Source organism: Colletotrichum gloeosporioides (assembly GCF_011800055.1).
Source record: "Colletotrichum gloeosporioides strain Lc1 chromosome Unknown consensus_44, whole genome shotgun sequence".
Taxonomy (NCBI): Eukaryota; Fungi; Ascomycota; class Sordariomycetes; order Glomerellales; family Glomerellaceae; genus Colletotrichum; species Colletotrichum gloeosporioides.
This window is the reverse complement of record NW_025544689.1, coordinates 91,222-115,342: the sequence shown is the minus strand read 5'-3', so window position 1 is coordinate 115,342 and position 24,121 is coordinate 91,222. Positions and strand designations below refer to the sequence as shown.

Sequence of the window (24,121 nt, the reverse complement as noted above, 5' to 3'; positions counted from 1 at the left end):
AGTATACTAAAGAAAGTCTTTAAGATAGTTAATCTTAATAATCTTATCTTTAACTTTATTTTTAAGTCCTTAATAGAATATAAAGATTTTAGTTTCTTTAGTAAGGTTAAGTTAAATGCTAAGTTATCTAAATATAGTAGTATATTCTTTAGTTAATTTTATTTATTATAGCTATATAAGGTCTCTCTTAACTTATTATTTCTTATTAGAGTCTTAGAAGAGAGAGTAAAAAGTATCTTTAAATCCTTTAAAACTACTATAGATATTATAAGTCTTAGTAAAGTATTTATCTAAGGTTTTATATTTAAGAAACTCTTCCTAAATAAGTTTAAATTATTTAAAGGCTTATCCTTATAAGTAAGTAGTAATATAAATAACTTTCTCAATCTAGTTAATAAAATCTCTATAATAAAAATTCTAATAATTCTTAACTTAGATTAAGAATAACTTAAGTTATTTAGAGGTATTATTATAGGTAACTAAGGTATTAAGTTTAAGTTTCTATTATCCTCTAGTAGAAGTTATAATAATATTAGTAGCTATATATAAGGTATAGATTTCTTCTTAGAGTTCTTTAATATTAGTATTACTATTTTATCCTCTAAGTTAGATAACTTTATTTTTTAGGTTTATAATATACTAAAAGCTATTTCTTAGTTATTATATTATTTCTTTAAAGCTTTAAAGTTTTATAGTAGTATTATTATATATAGTTTAGATTTTAGTAATATTATTATCTCTTTTCTTAACTTTAGTTTAAAAGTATTTATAGGTGTCTTTCTTTAAGGTTACCTTATTATTAGAGTTTACTACTATAGAAGTTCCTTTAAGTTCTTTAGTTAAGCTTTAAACTAACTACTATAAAGAGGAGGAGATTCTTAAAATAAGTAACTTAGTAGAGGCGTATAAAGATATACTTACTATTTTACTATTAGTAAGTATTAATAGTTAACTTACTAAATAAGAGTAATTAAAATGTTATAGTTAGTTATCTAATAGTAAGGTCTACTAATAGAAGTTAAGGATTAATATATTATAATAATATACTAAGGTTATAGTTTAAGTTATAAGTTATAAGCTATAATAGATTAAGTCTTTTAGAGACTAAAATAATTAATTTTAAGCTTAATAAGTAATTTATAGTAAAAATAAGCTAAGAGTATCTATAAGGATAAATATTAAATTAATTACTAAAAAGCTATAGAAGTCTAACTTTAAGTGAGGCTTAAGTTATACTATATATAAGTCCTAAATAGTATCCTTTATCTACTTTTAGGTAATTACCTAAATATATAAGTAATTATAATTAATTAGTAATACTAACTAATCGCTAAGTATTTCTTTTTATACTCTACTAATTATTCTCTTATCTTATTATTATATAACTTATATTATAGTTCTTCTATTCTAAGTAAGTCCCTATTATTCCTATTAATTCTGCAGTATAAATATCCTATCCTAGCCGCCTAACGCCTAAGTAGGTCGGTCAACTGTTATCCATGTATAACAGGTCGTAACACCTGACTTCAGGGGGCTTCTGCGTAAAATTAATAGGCATACAAAATCAACAAAACATTTGAAACGGATCGCTTGTACATTTTGCCGGAATGTGCACTCTCAGGTTCTTAACAAAATACCGACCACTTCAAGCATTGTGCGAGTAAGTGCGTTCCAGTTCTAGTCATCCCAAAGTCTTGTATCTATTTGTCTATGCTCGTAGTCCGTGCAACTGAACGTCCCAAATAGCATCACAACATGCAACAGAAACAGTGCTCTCCCACCGAGCAGACCACAGGCGAAGAACGAGCCGTTCTGATTGCGTCACTGGCGCGGAAAGGTTGTCCTTCGGAGGTAATCGTTTCGGCCGGCCATAATAGCACTCTGCTATCAAGATACTGAGCTCTTCATGTCTATCAGTAGGGACGAAATGACAACGAGAGAAAGCCAAATCTCTCGCGTCGGTGGACTTTTTACACTTTCCTTCGTTGCGGGACGGTGCGTTGTTCCTTACTGCGCCACGCTCCGCTCCCTCCTGCTTAAGTTGGTAAGCAGGCACTCACTGAGCTCACTGAGCGCGCTGTTCCAGGCTGTTCTAGCCATTCACGTCTGAGTTCTGGCTTTGCAGTCCTCTGCTGCTACCTCCAATTTCTATTGACATGACTTCAAGACGTGTTAGTTTCACAAAGAAATAGAATAGGAGTGACGAGGGGGGATAGAGAATTGTTCATGCCGACCAATCTTCGCCGATGCTGGAGGCGCTCTTTCCCGCCCAGACCACTCATGTCACACAAGTCTCCGAGGCACCGTATAATGCAAAGGGTTCTGGATGTCCTGCTGGTTCAGGAATTCCAATCAGTCCCCACTGAAACCCGTGCCTCTGAGGCTCCTCCAAGCCATCGCGATGTGCCTCTCCTACAACACCAGCCCAATGGCAACGTAGACAAATGCCCTCAGAGGCACAGAGGCACATTAGGCAATGTGCCTCAATTTCACTCCGCCTCCTGATACTTGGACAAACGTCTGCAACGTACTTCACGAAAACGAGAGGCTTTGCTACCTTATTTCAGCGTTTTCCCCGTTCCAGCACGTTCATTCAATTCGCAGCTTCACTTGCGCCTCAACCGCAATACCTCTTACTCCGGTTCAATAACCTTTTTTGTATGTACTTGCCTTCTTTTTGTTGACTTGGCCCCCTCTGGAGTGGTGATGTTAGGAATGAGAACTAATAGCGTGCAACAGTGTTTTGCCAGCAACTGAATTGCAGCCACCACGAAACATTTTGACTTGATGAGTTTCACGGAACAGTGAATATGAGCAACCAGTCGCATCCCCGAGACGGGACAGCTGGCTATGTCCGTGGCCATTACAACGATAACGATAACGATACGGACGCATTTTCTGCGCAGTACGCACTAACCTACCCGATCATGAATACGGGAGGGAATTGGAGTCATTACTCCAATGATAACTATCATTCGGGTACTATCTTCGCTACGGGCGGAGCTACCGGACTTGTTCCTGAGCCCGGGCATGCGTACCTCGAAGGATATGGTGACCCAGGCCGTACCACATTGGAGAGCAGAATGGCATTGCAGAGCAGTCAGCATAGCGAGTCTTGGAATTCGTTCACTGCAGTTCAACAGACCTCGACGGCAATGCATGGGCACGAGTACCTCCCTCTGTACCCCAACAACATCCAAGTCCCTGGGTGCTGAGAGTGCTGCAGCGCCACATGCGAACAGTTCATGGTACAGCGTGGTACATGTGCAAGTGCGTCCATTCGACTGCACGCAAAGACAACTACCTTCGACATCTCAAGTCCTGCAAGATGAAGGACAAGACCGGGCCATCTTTCTTTTGCATCTGCGGGACGGAACACAGCAACTTGGAAGAACACTTGAATCATGTCAAAGACTGTAAGCAGCGTCGCTGAAACGACTTGCAATTCAACATTGAACGGACGGCCGTGACGTCCTTTCAAATCGGATTTTTGGGTTTTGCGGCATTGTCAGGGTGTTTGTAGGCTCTCTTGGCAGTTGCCTGTTGTTAGTGTATTGATAAAAACGGGTTGCAAGGGTGATGTGGTGCATGCCTTTTGGTTGATTCATGCTGGAGGATCTCGTACTTAGAGTTCTTTAGAGCATCAATCCAACCTGCGTCTTCAAATTCTTTCGCTCCGTCTGATGGTTCTTCGTGGACGAAATTGATGTTACCTCAGTGTCTCGCGACGTGATAAGGTCACTAGCGTTTCTTGAGGCTGCCCGCTGCTTTGCATTAGCGACGCTGTAATATGTCCCACATACCGTCAGCAGAGAGAGGTGCCAATCCGTTTTGTTTCTCGCAACCACAGGTCTGTCGGCGAGTGTAAGATCCCGGGGGGGGGGGGGGGGGGGGGGGGGGGGGGGGGGGGGGGGGGGGGGGGGGGGGGGGGGGGGGGGGGGGGGGGGGGGGGGGGGGGGGGGGGGGGGGGGGGGGGGGGGGGGGGGGGGGGGGGGGGGGGGGGGGGGGGGGGGGGGGGGGGGGGGGGGGGGGGGGGGGGGGGGGGGGGGGGGGGGGGGGGGGGGGGGGGGGGGGGGGGGGGGGGGGGGGGGGGGGGGGGGGGGGGGGGGGGGGGGGGGGGGGGGGGGGGGGGGGGGGGGGGGGGGGGGGGGGGGGGGGGGGGGGGGGGGGGGGGGGGGGGGGGGGGGGGGGGGGGGGGGGGGGGGGGGGGGGGGGGGGGGGGGGGGGGGGGGGGGGGGGGGGGGGGGGGGGGGGGGGGGGGGGGGGGGGGGGGGGGGGGGGGGGGGGGGGGGGGGGGGGGGGGGGGGGGGGGGGGGGGGGGGCATCGCGTCTAGGCGACTGGCAACTCAATTGGCATCATCCCAAGCGAATGGATAGGCACCAGAGACCAGGTAAAGCATTGTAATGGAGTTGTTTGATTGAAGAGTGAAGTGCAGTGTCGTTCCGAAAGGCATCATCACAGCGGCGTCTTCGGCCTTCAAATATCTGCGTAAATTTCCCTCTCTGCCCAAGATTTATGATGCGCCCCGGGATGTGCTCGTTCGCATCTCCGCCCAAGTAGGCGTCTCATCAGGCAGCGCGCCTGAAGGCGGTTGCAAGTCCCCATTGAGGCCCATTTTTGGGTGCATCATTGGCTGGCCGTTGTACCGCGCCAAAACTAAGCCGGTCACAGGCGACCAGGCAGACATCCGAAGGCAGCTTGCGCTGGGTGGAAAGGCCGCATAAGATTTGCAATGGCGCAACGCAGTATTTTCAGGTCAGAAATTGTAATTGCCTTCGGCATTTGTCTTCCTCGGTCTCGGTGTCGAATGCATGATCTCACGGTCATTTCATTCTGAAACTGCGCCTCGCTTTTGACTTGAGGCTTACTCTGCGCAAGTGTACAAAGCTAAAGCGACGGTTACTCAGTAAACTCAGCTGCTACACATTGTTGCCTGAGTCTAATCGATCATCCCGATCAACATAAATGTCGCAAGAAGGCCTCCAATGCCATTTCAACAATCTTCCCGTTTATTTCACGACATACAACAGTCTTCAAAATCAAAGATGGCCACATGCATACCGGCCTATCCTCTGGATGAATACAAATTTAGTCAGAAATCTTAAAACCCATCATGATACTAAAGACTCGGACTGGCTCACGGGTAGGATGTGAGGTATGTATTATGTATCAAGACTCATGCCATCGAATACAATGTTCTCAGTGTGTTTACCTTCACACAGACAAGCAGCTAGAATAAGTGCCCGTAACGGAACTGCCCCAAGAGATATTAGGACTATCAACTACGTCAACGACGTAGGCAGCACATCCCTCTACGGGGATGAACAAAGGGCAATTCAGTATGGGGGTAGTTACTGATCAGATTGGTCCAAGATGTGGTATCACACCACCAGGCAATGTCAGAACTTTCGCAGCCGAGTTCTCATATGCTGAATTCCGAGGGGGCACAGGCCATCCGAGCTTCCTTTCCAGAGCCGGCCGGTCAATATGGGTCTCTGGGCCGGGGCCGTGATGGCAACGGTAGATCGGAGAGGTTAATTGACGACAGGACGGAGCGTCTTCTTTCGGCGCCAAATCTTTGCTGGCCTGGCTTTTTATTGATCGGAGGGCACCACATCACCCAATAATATGTCACTATCTGGCTTTGCCGTTGTGCCACACGCTTGCATTGCTGCGAGATGTGTCGTGACAAGGCCTCGCGAGAGGTTTGTCCACTGATGGAGCAGAGTCGGCCACTCCACGAGTACTGCAACACTGTGCTTTCAGGTGCATTTTTGATGCATGGCATTACCACTCTCGCCCGACTCATTCCCCGTTAAACCCGTCCCAAGGGAGGGTAGCGCGCCGGTGGTCTTGGCTTGGGCTTACGAGTGGTGCTGTCCAGCACTGTTACGCCAACGCTTGTCGCCTTTCGACCGCATTGGAGAGAAAATAGACCTCAAATCAACCTCACGTTGCGTCCTCGTAAAACTCTGCTGTCCCCGTCTCATTCATGATTTTCTCTTTTCCTCTCGTTCCATTCTTTGTTTGGTTCTGTTTGGCACCGTTTGGCACCGTCACTGCCGATAAGAACTCCAACATCAACACTCCCGCAGTACTTCGTCTTGGGCCCGAAAATAAGACCAGTTGGTAAGGGACTCGCCTACAAGCGGCCGGATCGCTGCGCGCGAACCAATATTATGCTCGTTCCTGACCAGTCCACAGTTACTTCGCCGCACCATCAACCTTGAACCGACCGCCGCACACAAGTACCCCCCGACCTGAGTGATCTCTCAGGCTCACCTGCAGGCATGGATAACCAGTCGCGCTCCCTCGATGAGACCGCTGGCCACGGGTACGGCAGTGGTTACTACGCTACTTCCGAGGCCATCAGTCAGGACGCTTCGGCCTATGAAAGCTACACGCCCACCTACGGAAGCGCGTACGACCAATTCTCGGGTTCCAACCCGGGTGCTCTAGACAATCTTGACCTTTCTTCGGGTTCCTATTCCCAAGAAATCGATCTCCATCCTGGACCCCCCGTCTTCTCCCCATCAACCCCTGCACTCCAGCATCCAGATCAGTATTCGGGTTTGGATCCTGAACTTGCACTGCAGCAAGTGCGAAATGGTCTAGGGCATCAAAACGCTTCGCCCTGGACTCATGTAATAGCCCCCGGACCAGAGTACCTGACGCCCAATTACCACCCTGCTTTTCCTACCTACCATACTCTGACAAACACCACCACGCCCAGCCTGCTGGATGATTTGGCCCAATCTCTCGCCTGTACATCGCCCGGCTGGGATGCTGTCAGTAATCGAAGCGTCAATACTGACGGCTCTGGAATAACTACTTGCGAACGCTGCCGCAAGACCTTTGGCGACTCAAGACAAGCACGAAGACACGCAACAGAGGTGCATCGTGTGGACAGCGATCCTCAGTACACATGCAAATGCAGCTACCAGGTCACACGCAAGAGCAATTACCTCCGACACCTCAGTGGCAGCTGTAGGGCGAGGATTTCTGCAAATGAGGTTTATATCTGCATTTGTAAAAAGTCTTTCACCGATCTTGATGCTCATTTGACCCATATTCGAGTCTGCGGGAAGAAGAAGGCCGGACGTCCACCAAACAGTCCCCGCAGCTCCCACGGCTGAACCTTGCGCTCTCCGGGGCTGTTCAGAGTCATCACCGCTGTGGGCACACGCAACCAAACACCAACACCAATCGAACAACAACCATCTTCAAATCAACAAAGCCGGTCTCATAAATTTCCCAATCTTCTTTGCTTCATTCAACTCTGGGCATCTTTGCAGCATCATGTCGCGTTTTCATTTGCCTCTGTGCCAAGTCAGATTCAAATGGTTAGCTAGCATTCAAATACACTCTTCTCTACTTCATCAGGTATTGTTATCATCACCAGGAATGAGTATTGTATATTTATCGCGCCTATAATCTATGAATATCTACACTCATTCTGAGCCATATTATCTTGCGGTAATCATCGATTCACTCATCTCGAGGCGCGCAACTCGAGCTCAGTCAACACGCATGGAGGCCTCCTCCCACTAGACTGCATTAGCGAAGCACGGTGGGTCAGCACCCAGTGATCCGGCAGGTGCAGCTAAAATGAGGTTTTAAGAAGAGTTGAGAGATGGCTAGCAAATAAAAGCCGAAAATGCGAAGCAGAAAGTGCGAAGGCACACTCAACTTGAGTAACGTCGATGCATTTGGGTGAGTTAGTCAAGAGCATGAGGTTTGTGATATCAGAGCCATTTTAAACCCACAATGTGTCGATTTCCTCGTCGAGTTCGCCTTTGAATGCGAACCACGCGCAGGCCAAGGAGGCTGAGACGAGGCATCCGATACAACTAGACAGGAGACCTTCACGTCAGCTCCCCTCATGACACAATGCGTCGGGTCGCGAAATTTTGAGGCCAATTTCTGCCTAATTTTCGGTGTTCTCCAGACCTATCGTTGGTCTCGAAGACCCTTGTTGAGGCTTATTTCCAACAGGTTGTCAAGTATTCTTGGCATCCGTGTGTATCAATCATCGCCTAGATCTGGCCCATAGGAATTGCACCCGCCACATTGCAGACCCTTCGGTATCTCTTTTGGCATAGTCTAAGGCACCCTCTCGAGCGGAGATTCACATGCTCCAATAACAGGACCCTGGTCATGGCATCGAAGATTCGAATGTGCCTCACCATGGCCCATAGGGCTGGACCAAAACATGCGGAGGCTTGTGCCAGGCCAATCAGCATCCATATGGGAACACAGGATTCTTCTCAGCCCACCAAACTCAATTAATTGAGAGGTGCTTTTTTTTCCCTGCCTCTTGATTTCAGCTGGTATGATGAGGCTTAACTGCCTGAACGTGTCCTCGTGGGGTGCAATGTCATGAATCTTTTCACATACGTTCGCGGCAAGTTCACGGTCTTGTGAGTCGACCGCAAATCGCAGAAAAGCTACTTTTCTGAATGTATTATAAGGCTCTTGATGTCATCTCTTACATGTCATCTATTTAGAGAGATCACTTAATATCTTCTCCGCCTTTTTCTTCGTGAGTACTCAGATCGTTTACATCAAAAATTGTGCCTATTCAATGAAGCATGGTCACTAATCATTCCCTCTTTGCAGTTTCCTAGCATCTGGAACTCCAAACCGACAGGATGTGTCATACTAGCACCGTCAACTTCTACGCACCTCGAAACCAATCGTTTGGTTTTACAGAGAATCTCCATCGGAAACAAATACCGAATCCAAAGTCGCAAAATTACAGACGACTGCCTCGACGTCTACATCGTTACCGATATAGATGGCAGATATTTTGAGGCTCAGGCGTTTTCACCCGTCGCCGAAATGCCTCGGGAGCGGGAAGGCCTTCGTAATGCACGACGGAGACGGATGAAACGCATAGCCCGGTCCAGCAACTTTGCTGGAGAGCTCAAGCATGGAGGACGCCACTTCCTTGTATCGGACGTTCGGAGGAACGATAAGGAGTGGGCAGATCTGCAGGCTCAGACTGGTGGGCGCATCAGGGATGAGAATATGCCTCGGCTCACCGGAAACAGTATGGAGAGCGCCTGCGCTGCAATGAGTCATTGTGGTTCAGCGTCAACAATGACACCGAAACATAATCAAAGATCAACTTATGCGGATGTCGCGGCTAGGTGTGAGGACTATGACGTGGGCACCAATCCAGTTGTTGGGAGAAGGACAATTACTTTCAGTCTAGGGGGTTCGAAAAGATCTGCTGAGCCATAACTGTTGAGTAATGATAACCGGCCAGATCCCTCATTCCTTCAACAGGAAAAATGGCTTGAAGGATTCTCAGGAACAACTCAAGAAGAAGTCTGGACCTCAAGGATGCGTCGGGAGATTATCACCAATAATATCCTGACTCAGGAAGGTTGGCTGAAGCGTAAGCTTGCTAGCTACATGAACTCTGCGTTTGCCGCTTGGTAAAGTCTGATTGCATACGTAGCCCAGTGTTATTAGCTAGTCCCCACTTGTTGAAAGTCTCATTTAACTACATGATTATGTATTCCTAAACCTTATCTCAACTCTTGGGACGAGATGATCATTCTGTCCGAAGTAGCACGTGCAGGAATGGAATAGAACAAATATTTCCTAGCAAACTACCGAGCCAACCCAATCACAAACTCAAATCGCCCGACGCGACGACAAGCCTATTACATCAATCCATCAGCTAAACACCAACACCAAGGCGCACCGCTAGGCTGAAAGAACAAGGATTCAAAGAGCAGGAATAAGCGAAAGCGAACGCTCAGCAAGAACAACCACAAGCCCTGCATCCCTTCCCACAGCTAATGTCGTCGGCAACTCTGCAATCAGCCCTAGCATCACAAGTCTTCCACGACCCGTAGCCACGGTTCCGGGCAGTCCAGCACCACCGTCCGTCTCCATCGCAAGCTCTGTAACAGTAGCCCCTGGAGCATCCGTATTCGCCGGGGTCAACGTCCCAGCACTTGCCCCAGCCATGCTTCCACCACCAGTGCTCAGCAGTCAGGGGTGCGCTGGTGTTGCTATTGGCATCCTCTGCAGCGGCAGCGGCCGCGGCATAGTTAGGGCGAGTTCCGACAGAGCCCTCCGGTCGAGGGTTCGGGCCAAGGGGATGCTCCTTGCACTTTCGGATCTGAGAGGGGTCTACGCCCTTTTCGTCCATAGAGCCGGCGGTATAAGACATGACTCCGAGCTGTCCGCACTCATCCGCTGCGTTAGCGGGGGCGACTCCGGCGAGGATGGGAGTGGCAAAGACGAGCAGGGTAGTGGCCACAGTGGTGAGCTTCATCTTCTTTTTGGGGGAATTGGAGAAACAAAGAAGTCAGATGGGCGTGCTGTTGTCAGGATTGAGTTTTCGGGGAATGCGGGTACGAGAGCCCAGCCACGTGGATAAAGTTCAGATTGACGGGAATGACGATGCTTGTTTGACAAAACTAAGGTGGCTTGGTGTGCGGTGGTGTATGGTAGTATGTAACGGTGATATTGCTTGGATGAGGGTAAGGTTAGAATGATTTGTTTTCGTCGTCTATCAAGCCGAGAGGACATTGCCAGCTTTATACTTGGACGTTCCCACCATCTCTTCCGCCCCAACGAACCATGACCGCATTCCCTAGCTTCCCGTCCTTGTTTTTCGATGAAGCTTGATTCTCCGCGAACTCCGTGAAAATCACCCGTGATAAGGAAGTTTAGCATAAGCGAACACGAATTCGGAAGGGCGGGCGTAGGGTAATGTTCCACTCACACGGATTGCTTCCTCCTGCCGGGCCGAGGCCTCTTTCACGGCTGGCTCCTTCGGTTGGCGACAAACATTCCGAATCCGTCTGCTCAGCAGGAATACTCACGTCACCAGAAGGCGAGGATGACGATTAGCTTTGAAGTATAGAACGCTGGATTTTAGGAAGTAACGGAGCTTTTTCGAGTCGGATCTAAGGACCGATTCCTGATTCCCGATGGGGAAGTCACTTACTCAGTAGAACTTTGGAAGATTTACTCGGAAATATCATCGGGCTTTACGCTCCGATCATGTGGCAAATGATCCTGTGATCAATAGCAGCAGCAATAATATGACATCAGAAAGGGCGCTGCGTAATTTTCGAAGCTTTGATAGCGTCTGAAGATCTTTTGCCAGAGTAGTGCCTCGTTTGGTTCAAGTAATTAAGCTTGGAGGCTATTATAGCGCATCTCGATATTCATCTGAGAACGCCACGACTGATACTGATAATGGAAGAGGAAAAGAGAAAGAACTTGCGTCAATTGACTAGCAACTTGAAACATATGTGTTGAATGAACTCTTTTTCGTAGGCGCCAACACCTTTCTCCAAATCCACTCATGTCCACAACTTCACCTACCAAATCTGGGACGCACGGTGAAAGTAACAATTTCGATCTAATTTCCCAAGCCACCCATGAATCACAGGACTTCCTTCCATAGCTCTCTTGCAAGAACTCCATGATGAATGTTGGAAATCTCACAGTGAGCGCCCCTCCCATCCACGTCCCTTCATGTTTTAGACACAAACTTTGGCTTAGCACGGAGCAGAATAGCCTGCACGTAAGGCTTCAGCACTCATGTGTGACGTGTCTCTTTACGATAACCAACTAGACGCTCAAAGTCCGTGAATGCAACTTAATGCAAGATCAATTTTGAGCTAGATCTCAAGACGAACCCACCCGAAGGTTCCAGCTAAAGTCTAGCAAGAAGAAGCTCAGCTCCCAGCTGCCAAGAGCGTGCCGCAGTACATTGGCATCGGTATCATAGCAAGCTTATCAAAGTGCAATCCGTGGATATTAAAAGGAAGACTAAAGGTGTCGTACTTCTATGAGACTTTTACTCCGTACTTTGCAGCACCTATGAGTCGATTTGATCTTCGACTACGTATGACTCTTCCAGCTGCATCTAATGCTCGCAAAAATTGAAATCATCCGAGCGAACACTATAGTTCGTGTTATCCCCAACTGTAGTTCTCTCCTTCATGACCTCCAATCTCATCTCCTTGGCTTTCTCGAGACCAAACGGAATTTCGAGGTTTTCAAACACCATGTCGATAATCTCAGGCGGCATCCGTCCCGTAGTCACCTCGTCTCTAAACCAGTGTTTCTGCTGCGGTGGTACGTTGGCGGTGCTAATAACGGGGACGTCCGGGTCTACAAGGAACAGCGCTAGGATCTTGCGATGGCCTGACTTTGTCTTGTCGACAAGCTCAAAGGGGGCTACGCAGTGCTGATAAACATTCGGGAAAGCAATGAGGCGATCTTCGCGAGTGAGTACACTGCCGAGGCCCTGAATAGTATTACCCGAGGGGTCGATGCTAAAGGTCCTTCCGATAGAGTAGAAGTCGCTCTGCTCGTACTGGAGTTCCAACGTAAGATCTTCCCTATTAGACTTGGTTCGGAATGCGAGTCGGCTCTCCGTAATGTTTTCATTATCGTAGTAATACAGGGCCGTGGCGCAGATGTGCTCATTCAGCAGACCCTCGATGTGCCAAGAGCCACCGTCGTAAGTTGGCTTCTCTGGAGTGAGATGGATATTTGCAAGCTTGACGATGACTTGAATCCGCTCAGCATTATCGAAAAACCCATTTTGCAACCTGACATCTTCGCCAGTGATGGGCATTCGTGTGTAGGGAGGGATATTCGGCCGTGAGAGAGGATGAGTTGCGTTGTACCAGATCTTGTCTCTGCGCCAAGTCAGGGATTCAGGTTCGTCGTCGCTATCTTCATAGTTGCCATTGTACTCATCCTCTTCGCGGGGCTGCTCGTCCGGCTCCTGGGGGCGGGATTCAGGGCGGCACCAGTAAGGACCTTTGTTGCAGATCTCGGGGGTCGTGCAACATCTCCCAACCTTGGGCATCCACAGGCGTTGAAATTCGAACTCCTCGGGCCATCTGTGAACGACGTCCCAGAGGGGTACGACCTTACCCAGCACTTTTTCGATCACCGAATACAGATCCGCATGCTTGGTGGGATGTAGATTGTTGATGTAGCTTGCAATTCGAGGTTTGTCATCGTCGAGCTCGACCTCGCAAGGAAGCCACTGGAACTTGGTAGACCAGCATAGGTCCACATCTTCGTCAGGAGTCGGGATGACATCTCCTCCGCCGCAGTAATTCATTGTGTCCGCCAATGGGATCCGTTTGTCAGATAAGATGCGGGTCGTGCCGTAGGCAAGCGGCCAAAGCGACGGGTGAACAAGGTCAAGAACCTTCTCATCGCTACCGGGGTGCCAATCCTTGTGTGCATCCGGGACGTCCTCAAGCATGGCCACGGCCTTCTTTAGCTCTTCCTTGATTTCCGGCGTCAGAGCATTGTCGGACTTGATCACAGCTGCCGAATAATCAAAGACCGGAATGATCCCTGTGGCTTCGTACAGCTTCGCCTTTTGTCGGAGCTCCTCGAGACACTATAATGATGTCAGCCGGGTGGTCTTCTTGAGTTGGAGGGTGAGGTATCAGACGAACCCATTCGAACATGTCGTCATCAAAGTGAGCATATTTCAGGCCCACTGAAGTCCAGTCAACGGCCATGACTTCGGCTTTCCATTTAGCAGCGATGTCATCGTTGAAGACTTTCACGTGCCAATCCGGTTTGTTGGTGATTTGCTCGATGAACCACATAATGGCCAGCTCCAAGTACGTCAATGTGATGGCGGTCCAATCGAGCACCGCGCTAGGAAACATTTTCTCGGGTATAGCATTGACACCCAAACCAAACCCTGGTCGAACAAGCTTGTTCAACTCGCCGTCGTCCTTGGTTTCGAAGTCAGCATTGGCCGCCCTGAAGCGCATTGGGTGGCGAACTCACAAAGGTGTGGAAACCCTCATTGAGATCTCCCTTATTGAGCACGGATCGGATCGTGTCTTCTTCCACATCCTTTCCCAGGTTCTCGGCGATCCACTGCATTGCCATTGGAACGGTCGGCGTTTTCTGCGAGCCTTGCTGCTCGGCCCAGTGACGCAGAGCGAGTCTGTCTCGGGCGGTCAATGATGTTTTCGACATATGGACAGACGCTCGTTGAGCACGTGTCAATTAAGGGTGGTGAAGAGGTCGGCGTTGATAGACAGGCGATGGTGATCTCTGAGTATTGTGCAGTTTTTGTAGTGGTGCAACTGGAATTTCTCTCGTTTTTGTATCGAGAGGATTGCTAGAAAGAATCGTTAGGGAAGCCACGAGGTTCTTGAAGTCAAATTTAGGCATGCAGGCTACCGCGCTACTTTCAGTAGCTCCCCAAGCCAATCGAGCATGGCGTCAGGCGGTAAGCATGGCTAATTCTTGACGCGAAATTGTCGCGAGGTCATGTGGATTTAGGACCCTCATGGCTGCATTCTTGGCTGGCTGTTGCCTAGCGCTGCCTGTTTTCACAGTTGTTGGTTTGAAGATGGATGCAGGAAACCCCTGAACCCCTGAGCATGATGTGTAATGGGTCACCGACCGCCCCTACACTGCCTAACGCGAAAACTGCCAACTCCGAAAACCAACCTAGGTCTCGAGCTTTGGTAAAGAAGGTCTTATGCTGACAGACAGCTCAGCAAGAAATAAGTCTATCAATTATCAGTACTCTCAAGAGAAATTTCGCGGTTGCAATTAGGTACAGTTTCTCAGCAGTCACATTTTGCTGGAAACATGAACATGCTTCGGTTTCTTGTCCGAGTTCTAACACGATGTGATTTGGATTTAGACTTTGTGCCCATTAAGAAGGACGTGTTCTATTTACCCTTGTTTTTTCGATCGACCTCCTGCTCTTTCCACCTTTCAAATTGAATCAATGGAATAAAGACTGTGGCAAAAGAGGTCTTTCTGATTTATTACTTTAGATGGAGGAAATAATTAGATAATTAAGTGGAATGATACTAAGAAATACCTTGATGCGAAAGCAATTCTTTTGATCATTGTTGTCTGGCCGATGACAAGTCTGACTTGAGCATCAAAGCGATTACACAACATTTTTGTATCACGATCGCGCTCAGCCCACATTGATCCTAGCCTTACATTCCTCGAGATGTCCTCGGCCAGCATGTTCATTGATCAGGTCGATGATGCAGGTTTGGTCAATGCATCGCAACGCCAATCTGAACACACGAAATTGTCTGATGCTGGGTAACACTGGTGATGGCTCAGGACTTCGGGGCTTCGATGAGGTCGATCGCCAGATCATCCCAAATCGCATAGCCCCCATTGGGCGTTGGCATGTACTCCAGCTTGACAGAAAGTTTTGTCGTTTTGGCGGTAATCTCAATCGACATGATTTGCCACTCTTCGAAAGTGAATCCCGGACTGAACTCAGCCATCAGCTTCTTGTAGACTTCTCCTGAGTCAGCAGAGGCTTCAAGAGTCATGAGGCGACCACTCCTCCAAACATTCCCCATCATGTAGCGGAGCGAAATCCGGTAAGTTGCACCGATCGTGGCATTGACGCATGTTGTCAGCGACGTTCTCGACTCTAATTTAAGCGCCGTGGGGTTGGTGTTTCCAGGCACGAAGGAGGATTCTGTCCCCTTAGAACCAGTCCAGAGCTGGAGGTCGGAATCGCTCTTGAACGAGAACGAGGCCACCTTGACGGTGCTTGAATCGGTAGGAGGCGTGAAGACGCGGGGGTCCCGACGATAGAAGTTGGCCCTGGTGTTGCTGCCGCAGAGCTCGGTTTTGGATCCTGCACACGGCGAAGAGCATTCCGACTCAGCAACGCGCTTGGTCGGTGCAGCGTGGTGACAGTAGCATCTGTTTGACTCAAATGTGGCGAAATAGGCTGATGTTTTGCAGTACTGTGTAGCACAGAGCTCTGCAGTCATAGCCTCATTCTTGTAAGAGCCGATTTGAGATGGGATCATTGCCGAGCCTTCAACAAGGGTTGTGACGAAGCAGCCTACATACAAGGTGTTCGCAAGTTTGGCAGGCTGGGGGCCACTGGAGGGATTGCTCCGAGGAACGCATTTTGCGGAAACGAGTGGAAGTAAAAGAAAACTAAGGAGAGTGTCACGCAGACTAAGCCGCGGAGAAGTTGGGACGGTCATGGCTGGAAGGAATGAAGCACGGAAAAGACTGTGGAAGGCGTGTGGATGGATTGACGACCGACTTCATGGCCGGTGTTGAGTTGCTTTTTGTATCGTGGGGATATCATGTTGAAAAGCAGCGGAGACGGAGACATGTCTGAATCGGTTGTAGCATATCAACTTGGCTATTGGAAATTCAGAGTTGTGGCGCGAAGCTGAACAGCTGGTGTCTTGACTCGTCTTTCTAAATTCTACCAACTCTTCCCCTGTAACCTCAAGGGGTTAAACCCCGCCATAGTACGCTAATCACACCACATGGGAATTTCCACGAAAACTCTCAATTAAGCTTAGCCAGCATGCTTATTGAGTCATGGCTTGGAATCACAGCAGTCGAAAGTCGATAGTTTGTCCAAGACAACATGCGTCCAATCGCCGGTGTATTCTTTTGGTTAAGCATTACAGAAACGACGCAATTCTTGTTCAGACATCGGCCCAGATAAGTCTTACGGCGCACCATCGAAGTTCCGGAAGCATGAACTCGCCGTTTTTCTTCGGAGGCCATAGATACAGCGCTAACCCTCAACCTCCAAGCGGTCGCACGACTCAACCCCTAACCTGCCCATCTCTGCTCCGGCAGTGAGAGCAAGGTCGAGGAACGAACATTCACAAAAGCCTCATTGAAGCACCTATCATTGCAGTCCGAACTCTTTGATTTAAGTATTAGACATATTTGACCAAATCAAGTACTCCCATCCATGCAAATATAGTAACAAGAGGAAAACGTCCTAGTATCATGTCTTGCCATCGAGCCATCCACTGACTCTTAGTTGGCAGCGCCGTTGACGGCACCGTACTGGATGCAGTACTCCTCCCACTCGTCACCGCCAATGTGCTTGGCGGGGGAGTTGCAGGTGGCGACCTCGGCGTCGTCGTCCTTGACACCCTGAAAAGAATGGGTTAGCTTCTGACGTGAATACTGGCGGGAATGTTGCGATGGTGACTTACGAGGTAGCAGTCGGGGCAAGTGTCCCAGACGTCGTTGCCGGTGTGGCGCTCCTTGTAGGCACCGCAGGCAGCTTCGGTGGCGGCGACGTTCTTGGGGTCAGAGTCCTTCAGACCCGAAGAGATACACCAGGCAGCGGTGTGGAGGTTGGCAACAGCACTGAGAAGCGTTAGAAGATGTATTCCAACTTGTAGTGAGGTGGTAGTCTTACCCAGTGGCGCAAGCAACAGCGGCAACGAGGATGGTAGAGAACTGCATTTTGATGGATTGGGTTGGGTTGGTATTAAGTAGTAACCTGAAGAGACTGTAGAAAGTTGGTTGAAAGAGTGTGAGTTGTTTGTATTAAAGATTGAAGTGTGAGTGAGTGGATGGTGATGAGGATGAAGAGAAGAAAGCTTCTGGAGAGGGAAAACCTGTCTCTATTTATCTCTCGAGAAGACGCATCTCCTGATGTCGATATGGGGTTTCTGGTGCTCCTCGACCAAGGCCTGTCGGGCACTGAGATGCATGCTCCGCTTGACGCTGACGACGCGGAGGCTCAGCTTCGAACATTCCACTGATGGATCGTGGATCGTGAAGTAACATCACGGCCCACAAGGCTCTGCCAAGGTGCTTTGCATGACTAGAGATCCCCTAGGGAGTGAGCGGGAAGACTCCACAAGGCGTCCGTGCCTTGGACACAACAACCCCTATGAGCAATCCCACATAGCGAGAGTACATACATCCGGTACTATCATTCATGCCTTCGAGTTATGATAGGGATAATTCCTCGGTTCGATTCCGGCATCGCGGGGAGTGTTGGTCCAACAACTTCAAATCGCCGCTTTGGTCAACATGCGCTGAGGATTGCGATAGCCAAGGTTGTATCTTTTGATAACACGGGGAATTTATGGTCAGAGATGTAAGTTCTCATAAGGAATCATGCAGAAACAACATAAAGATCAGTTGTTCCCAAGTGAGCCAAGTGAGCATTCAACCACCACCTGCCAGGATTTTGGTCCTCAATCCAAATCATACCACGTTCACAATGTTACAATCAATGATCACTTCATCCAAACATGCAGCACAGCCGCACTCAACGGGATAAACAACGGCAAAGTGGGAGTTATGTATAATCCTCCGAGCTATGTGTGGAATGTGTGGGGGTCATCCGAACAATTCATTCAAAGCAGTAATGTCCGAAGGCTTGCACAAGCCCTACAGTCTACAGAACGATCAATGCTTCCTTCCCGCGGTACGGTTAAAAACATGCTCAAATTTTGGCATGGCCAGCTGTTTAACAAGCTTCCCACTAACCGCGGGAACTATATTTAGTCATGCAAGGCATCCCCTCACGTCACCCCCGGAAGGCGGGGACCGCAGGACCCAGAGAGTGCTCCCTCCTTCCCCTTTATTTCACGTCCGAGCGGCCGGGTGCCGGATGCCGGGAACATTGCAGCGGAAGAGGTCCGATGGGAGGCGGGTCTCCTCGGAGGTGTCTGTGCTTCACGGCATGTGGGAGAGCAAACAGCACAGCTTTCAAGGCACAGGAGCCGCGAAGCGAGATTAGGGCGCAATGCATCCCCGCGAACACGTCAAAGAAGGCAGGTCTTGTCTAGGGCTGCGCAACCAACAACGATGAGCCCTTCAGCAGAGTTAGCCTCTTGGCATCAAGATCTTATCGCCTGATCACTCGGCAAGATCTTTCCGGCGACTTGCTGATTTGACCGTTCGACGCAATGTGATGATGCAGTCAGCCTCACTGCAGCTCACAATTTACCCTTCCGAACATCCTGACCTGCTCCGTCCGGTCCGGTTGCGCCGGGTTTGTTTGGCTCCACTCGGAGAGCATGCCGGTACGGGATCACCGTTGAAAGACTTGCCCCTTTAGGAAGCCCCTAATCTCGAGTTGATTGTAAGGTAAAAACACTGCCCATTGTGAATCACACCGCCATCATAATCACTGTTTTTTGGTTTTATTTTGGACAGGAAATCGGCATCGTAGAACTGGATCGTAGCTATCAACATTAGCGTTAGACTGCCGTTTGAGTCCCAACGTCACCCTGGGGCCACTGTTGTCGTTTGGAAAACCCATCATGAGAAACCAACTGTTGATTTTGTTGCCGAACCCCGCGCAGAACTTGGCAATTTGCTTGACCAATATACACTATGAGCAGGTTCGCGATCATATCATCATACGCGGTGGACATTTCAATGGAGAATCACGAAGTGGCTCAGTTGTCGCTACGTGGGTCCTATGGGGGTCATCGGGCTGTGATGAAAACTTGGCGTTGTGTCCACTTTGTGACCAAAACTTGACATGGAGTTTAGCGGCACGCTAGGAGTCGGCTTCACCGTGAAACCGAACCATGATCTTTTGGACAGGTCTCCAAACCTCATGTCAGCCGATATTGATGTGAATTCCTAATCTATCATGAACCGAGTGTAACAGGCACACCTGCATGGCTTTTGGGTGTTGTGTCCTCTGAGCAGCTTCGGGGCCCCTGCGACTTTTTGCGAACCCCCAATCTCAAAAGCGTCTGTAAAGACCGCCATCATCTTTTATAAACCAAAAAGGAGGACACTTCATTGTGCAACACGGCTTTCAATCGACACTCTCACTCCATGAATGTTTCCTCACCAACCGGTGCCGGAAGCCGCTTGCGTTCAGTTCCGCATACGCTTCTTCCCCTGACGCGCGAACGAAAACGCCCTCCCGGAGGACGAAACGTGGTACTTCCCGCTCTGGGCCGGACGCAAACACGGACTTGAATACAGCTAGAGACCGTCTCTTCGCGCGCTGGAGGCTCCCGTTGACGCAGAAAATAGATCCGCAGCTGTCCGGATCAAGAGGGGACTTCGGGGTTCCCTTGATCATCTGCTCGACCTCCTCGTCAGTGGATAGTCTCGCTATGCGAAGGAGTTCGGTAAGCTGGGCGCTCTCGGATATCTGTGCGATGGCATGCCAAGAGTTTCCAGGCAGACTGTAGCGCATCGGCCGGTAGAGCCAGACCGCAGAAGCGAAGACGGCGAAGAAGGCAGCCAGAATTCCCGCAACTGCCCAGTATCCCCTGCAATGCTTCGGGATCTGTGTCAGTTTGAAAGTCATGATTTCGGCAACAGCGGCGTCTTCGTCAGCAAGCTCGCTAGATGCATAACTGCTTAGTTTGTCGTAGTATACAGACCGTTCAAGTGTGAAGTATAGTGCCTGTAAGGCTCTCGCAGGTGAGCCTGTTTCTTTAAGAGTATCTTCAAACAGTTGAATGTGTAGATCGTCGAGCGGGACATAAGACCGATTCCGCGTTGTCAAACAAGAGGAGCAAAGCATAATTGGCGCGCTCTCTGATCTATAAAAGAGGCCGCCGAGGATATTGTTCATCATCCGACCTTTTGTATTCTTCACCCATTTGCCGCTGCGGACCTCGGCGATGCTTGAGTTAAGTCTCTGTTTATCGATAGCTAGAGTCCCGTCTTGGTCGGGTGGCCGTGACAGGAGGGGATTATTGGTGACAGCGTTGAGCTGTTTGCGCAGCGTCTCCGTGATGTAGACCGCCGGATCCACCGTCCACCTGTAATTCGGCTCCGCTCGGGCCGTCTGGCTGCTCAATGAGGGCAACCTCGAAGCGTGTATGTTAAGATGTCGGATCGAAGCGAGTTCACTACGTAGAGAAGTCTTTAGCAACTGCCATCTGGGTCCTCCAAAAACTCGGCTGCCGAGAAACTTACATTTTTGACTGTGCGCACATTGTTATCTTCAGATCGTGTCTTTCGGTTACTTTAAGATGTTGATGTGTCACTTTGAAGGCCTGGACTGTCCACGAGCCATCCTCTGTAGAATTGAGCATGTCTACTGTCGATGAGCTGTTAAATGACCAGGGTTGGTTTTCCCAAGTTTCCCAGGCACCTTGTAGACCCGCATTCCAGAGAAGCCTAATGTCATCCATTCCACTGGGGTCATATAGGGACCACTCAGAGCTCGTAAGAACACTGTCAATGGTGTGATTCTGGCAGACCTGCCATATGGGTGATTTCCCGGAGCTTGGCAGAGGGCATCCGAAGGTGAACACATCTTTTTCTGGCCAATTTAAGCCCGCAGAATTAGCCACAGACCTGTCGATCTGTAAGACCCCGTATATTCCAATGTCCGATTCGGAATCACTGATCTTGATCTCGCAGATGGTAAGGTTGCTGATAATTGGCCTTAAACAAATCACGCGTGAGTCGGTAACACGCGCCATTCCACTAAAACTGGATATCGATTCCCTTGTTTCTTTTAACGTAAATGGAAGAAATGCTCGGACGGTCGGGCCCGTGTCGTCTGTTCCCTCACCAACTAATCCAGCTTCTGAGTATTCTGCGAACGTTTCCGCGAAACGCAGCCGCTGTCTCCAGTAGTTGTCTGACGTGCTCAACAAGAATCCGCCGCGGATTTCATTGTCAAGTGTGACGGCATATGTGTTAGGAATCGAACGAGCAAACGAGATAACCTCGTCTTGCAGCGCTACCGCAAGTGCAATCAAAGCAAATTGGACCCCCAAACTTACTATTAATGAGATTTTTTTACGAGGGTTTAATTAATTAGCTATATTATAAGTATAATAATTTAATCACTACCTAAAACTACGTTATAATAAGGCTTATAATAATCCTATTAGTTTAAAGCTATTCTAATATATTATAACCCCCCTCTTTAGTTAGTTTTTTATTAATTAGAGAGTTTCTATAGTAAGTAGTATTATTATAAGTCTTTATAATATAAAGCTTAACTTAGTAGTACTAAATACCTTCTTATAGTTTATTACTATTACTAATATAATAAAGATATTAATAATAAGCTAGGATAGGTCTAAGTAGGTCTCTATATACTCTCTCTACTAATATATAGGATCTATTATAACCTTTAGAGGCTAATAGAAATAGAGATTAAGTTTATCTATTTAAGGTAGTAGTTATTAATATTAGTTATTAACTTATTACTAGAAGTAATAATCCTTATCCTAAACTTTAAGATTAACTAAGAGTAACCTAACTTATATACTATTTAGTAAACTAACTAAAAAACTCTTATTAGTATTAGTTTAATAATACTACTTATTAAAATAGTCTATAAGGCCTAAGAGAGCTTTATTAACCTACTCTTATTAGTAATTATTACTCTATATATCTCTTAAGTATAATATACTATATAATAGATATAAAATAATTATACTAGAAAATAGTAGTAACACCCCTAATTTATTATAATATAATTAGAGCTTCTACTATACTTATTTAATACTACTATAGAAGAAGGTCTACTATCTCTTATTAAGAGTATTAAATTAAGAAATAAATTATAAAGCTAGTAATATTTAATCTTCTTATATATACTAAAGTAGAGTATAAGCGTTATATTAATAATAATATAAGTATCCTAACTACCTCTAAAAGTTTTATAACTACTAGGATTTACTCTAATTATTATTATTAATTAGAGGTAAGATTATAAAGTTATAATACTCCTTCTAATTAATAAGGTATAAGAAAAAGTATTTTATACCTATTATAACCTCTTAGAGTTAGCTATACTTATTATTAATACCTTATCTCTTATACTACTTTATTTAGTAATAAAAAAACTTAAGAATTATACCTATCTTAATAAGAACTTTTTAGTTATTAGCTAATAGTAGATCCTCTTTTAATATATACTATTTAATATCTTTATTATTATTAGTAATTAGTATAAAAGCTTAGATCTCTACCTTCTTTATTATAGCCCTCTAGATTATAAGATATATACTATTCTATTAAGTGTTATTATTTAGTATAAGCTAAGTCTCTTAGTATAACTCTAAGAAGATTTAGAAGTTAGAGTTACTATTAACCTCTACTATAACTTTCTAAAACCTTTTAGTATATTATAGTAAAGTTTAAATAAATTTAATAATATTCTAAAACTAGTTTATAAACTTAATATAGTATTAAAACTTAAGATTATTATTATATTAGTTTATAAGCTAATAGAACTCTAACTTAATATTAAATATATCTTTATTAACACTAAATAAAAAGATTTAAACTAAGAGATTAAGGATATAGCTATAGTATTATATATATTAAACCTCTATATCTATCTCTATTATCTTAAAGTTAATACTCTAATAGAAAGCCTTAAAGTAAGTATTATTATTTATAGTATTATTAGAAATTATTACTCTAATTTAGTTCTAGATATTATATTAGTAGATAATACTAATAAAGGTTTCTAAGAGACTATAGTCTCTATAATCTCTATAATATTATAAAAAAGCTAAAAGATAAGATTATAAGATATTATTACTATTAATAAAATAACTAATAATTACTATAAAAGTATAGATATTTAATAATAATTATAAATTAAATAATAAATAGATCTTTAAAACTACTATATAAAGTTCTAACTTTATAAAAACTTCTCTATATTAAAATAAATTATTAAATTAATCTTAGATTACTATCTAGCCTTATAAAACCTCTCTAATAATCTCTATACTATAATACTAAAAGATCTATTAGAGGAAGGTATTCTTAAAGTAGATAAATAGAAAATTAGTAGAGATAATAGTAGTAATAGTGAGGTCTTTTAGAGTTATAATCTTAGTTTTTAGAATACTTAAATTAGTAAATTAGGCCTTTTTATATAGAGGAGAGATTAATATTATTACTAATAATAAGGGTATTAAGCTATTAAAATCCTTATCTAATATAGAAGAGATTTTATAGATATTATAACTACTTTAGCTTTATTAGAGTATAAATTATATAGATAGAAAGCTTATATTAATATACTAAAATAAATACTCTTAGGTAGTAGATATAGTAGTAGTACTAAAGATCTATAAGGACCTCTTAGTATTATATTATTAGTAACTCTAAAAAGAGGTATTAACTTAACTTTATATAACTTTAATAAGGAAGTTATTATAATCTTAAATCTAACTAGATTAACTTTAGCTATACCTCCTTAATAACTATAACTTTAATATATACTTCCTATTATTAGTAATAATTTATAGTAGGTTATTAATTATAAAAGCTATAAATATAATAATAGTAAGGGTATTTATAATCTATATTAAGATATATAAGTATAAAGTACTTATTAATATATATATATTAGTA

The 24,121-nt window shown here is 46.1% G+C and overlaps 7 protein-coding genes across 7 annotated transcripts; 2 read left to right on the top strand and 5 right to left on the bottom strand.

Moving 5' to 3' along the window:
• Window positions 1–6,291: 6,291 nt before the first annotated feature.
• GCG54_00006285 (uncharacterized protein) lies at window positions 6,292–7,137 on the top strand (the record flags this gene model as incomplete). The annotated part of the gene is made up of 1 exon (XM_045406294.1): window positions 6,292–7,137. The coding sequence occupies one exon, from the start codon at window positions 6,292–6,294 to the stop codon at window positions 7,135–7,137; it is 846 nt and encodes a 281-aa protein (XP_045264501.1).
• Window positions 7,138–8,542: 1,405 nt separating this feature from the next.
• On the top strand, window positions 8,543–9,247 carry GCG54_00006284 (uncharacterized protein; the record flags this gene model as incomplete). Its single annotated transcript, XM_045406293.1, has 1 exon — window positions 8,543–9,247. A coding segment is annotated over one exon (705 nt), but the record flags the coding sequence as incomplete, so codon positions are not given.
• Window positions 9,248–9,770: 523 nt separating this feature from the next.
• Window positions 9,771–10,295, bottom strand: GCG54_00006283 (uncharacterized protein; the record flags this gene model as incomplete). The annotated part of the gene is made up of 1 exon (XM_045406292.1): window positions 9,771–10,295. The coding sequence occupies one exon, from the start codon at window positions 10,293–10,295 to the stop codon at window positions 9,771–9,773; it is 525 nt and encodes a 174-aa protein (XP_045264499.1).
• A 1,608-nt stretch (window positions 10,296–11,903) lies between these two features.
• Window positions 11,904–14,002, bottom strand: GCG54_00006282 (uncharacterized protein; the record flags this gene model as incomplete). Its single annotated transcript, XM_045406291.1, has 3 exons — window positions 11,904–13,406; window positions 13,465–13,752; window positions 13,808–14,002. 3 exons carry the CDS (start codon window positions 14,000–14,002, stop codon window positions 11,904–11,906), a joined length of 1,986 nt encoding a protein of 661 aa, XP_045264498.1.
• Window positions 14,003–15,117: 1,115 nt separating this feature from the next.
• GCG54_00006281 (uncharacterized protein) lies at window positions 15,118–15,831 on the bottom strand (the record flags this gene model as incomplete). Its single annotated transcript, XM_045406290.1, has 1 exon — window positions 15,118–15,831. One exon carries the CDS (start codon window positions 15,829–15,831, stop codon window positions 15,118–15,120), a length of 714 nt encoding a protein of 237 aa, XP_045264497.1.
• A 985-nt stretch (window positions 15,832–16,816) lies between these two features.
• GCG54_00006280 (uncharacterized protein) lies at window positions 16,817–17,254 on the bottom strand (the record flags this gene model as incomplete). Its single annotated transcript, XM_045406289.1, has 3 exons — window positions 16,817–16,936; window positions 16,999–17,155; window positions 17,208–17,254. The coding sequence occupies 3 exons, from the start codon at window positions 17,252–17,254 to the stop codon at window positions 16,817–16,819; spliced, it is 324 nt and encodes a 107-aa protein (XP_045264496.1).
• Window positions 17,255–19,580: 2,326 nt separating this feature from the next.
• Window positions 19,581–21,213, bottom strand: GCG54_00006279 (uncharacterized protein; the record flags this gene model as incomplete). The annotated part of the gene is made up of 2 exons (XM_045406288.1): window positions 19,581–20,592; window positions 20,702–21,213. 2 exons carry the CDS (start codon window positions 21,211–21,213, stop codon window positions 19,581–19,583), a joined length of 1,524 nt encoding a protein of 507 aa, XP_045264495.1.
• Window positions 21,214–24,121: the final 2,908 nt, after the last annotated feature.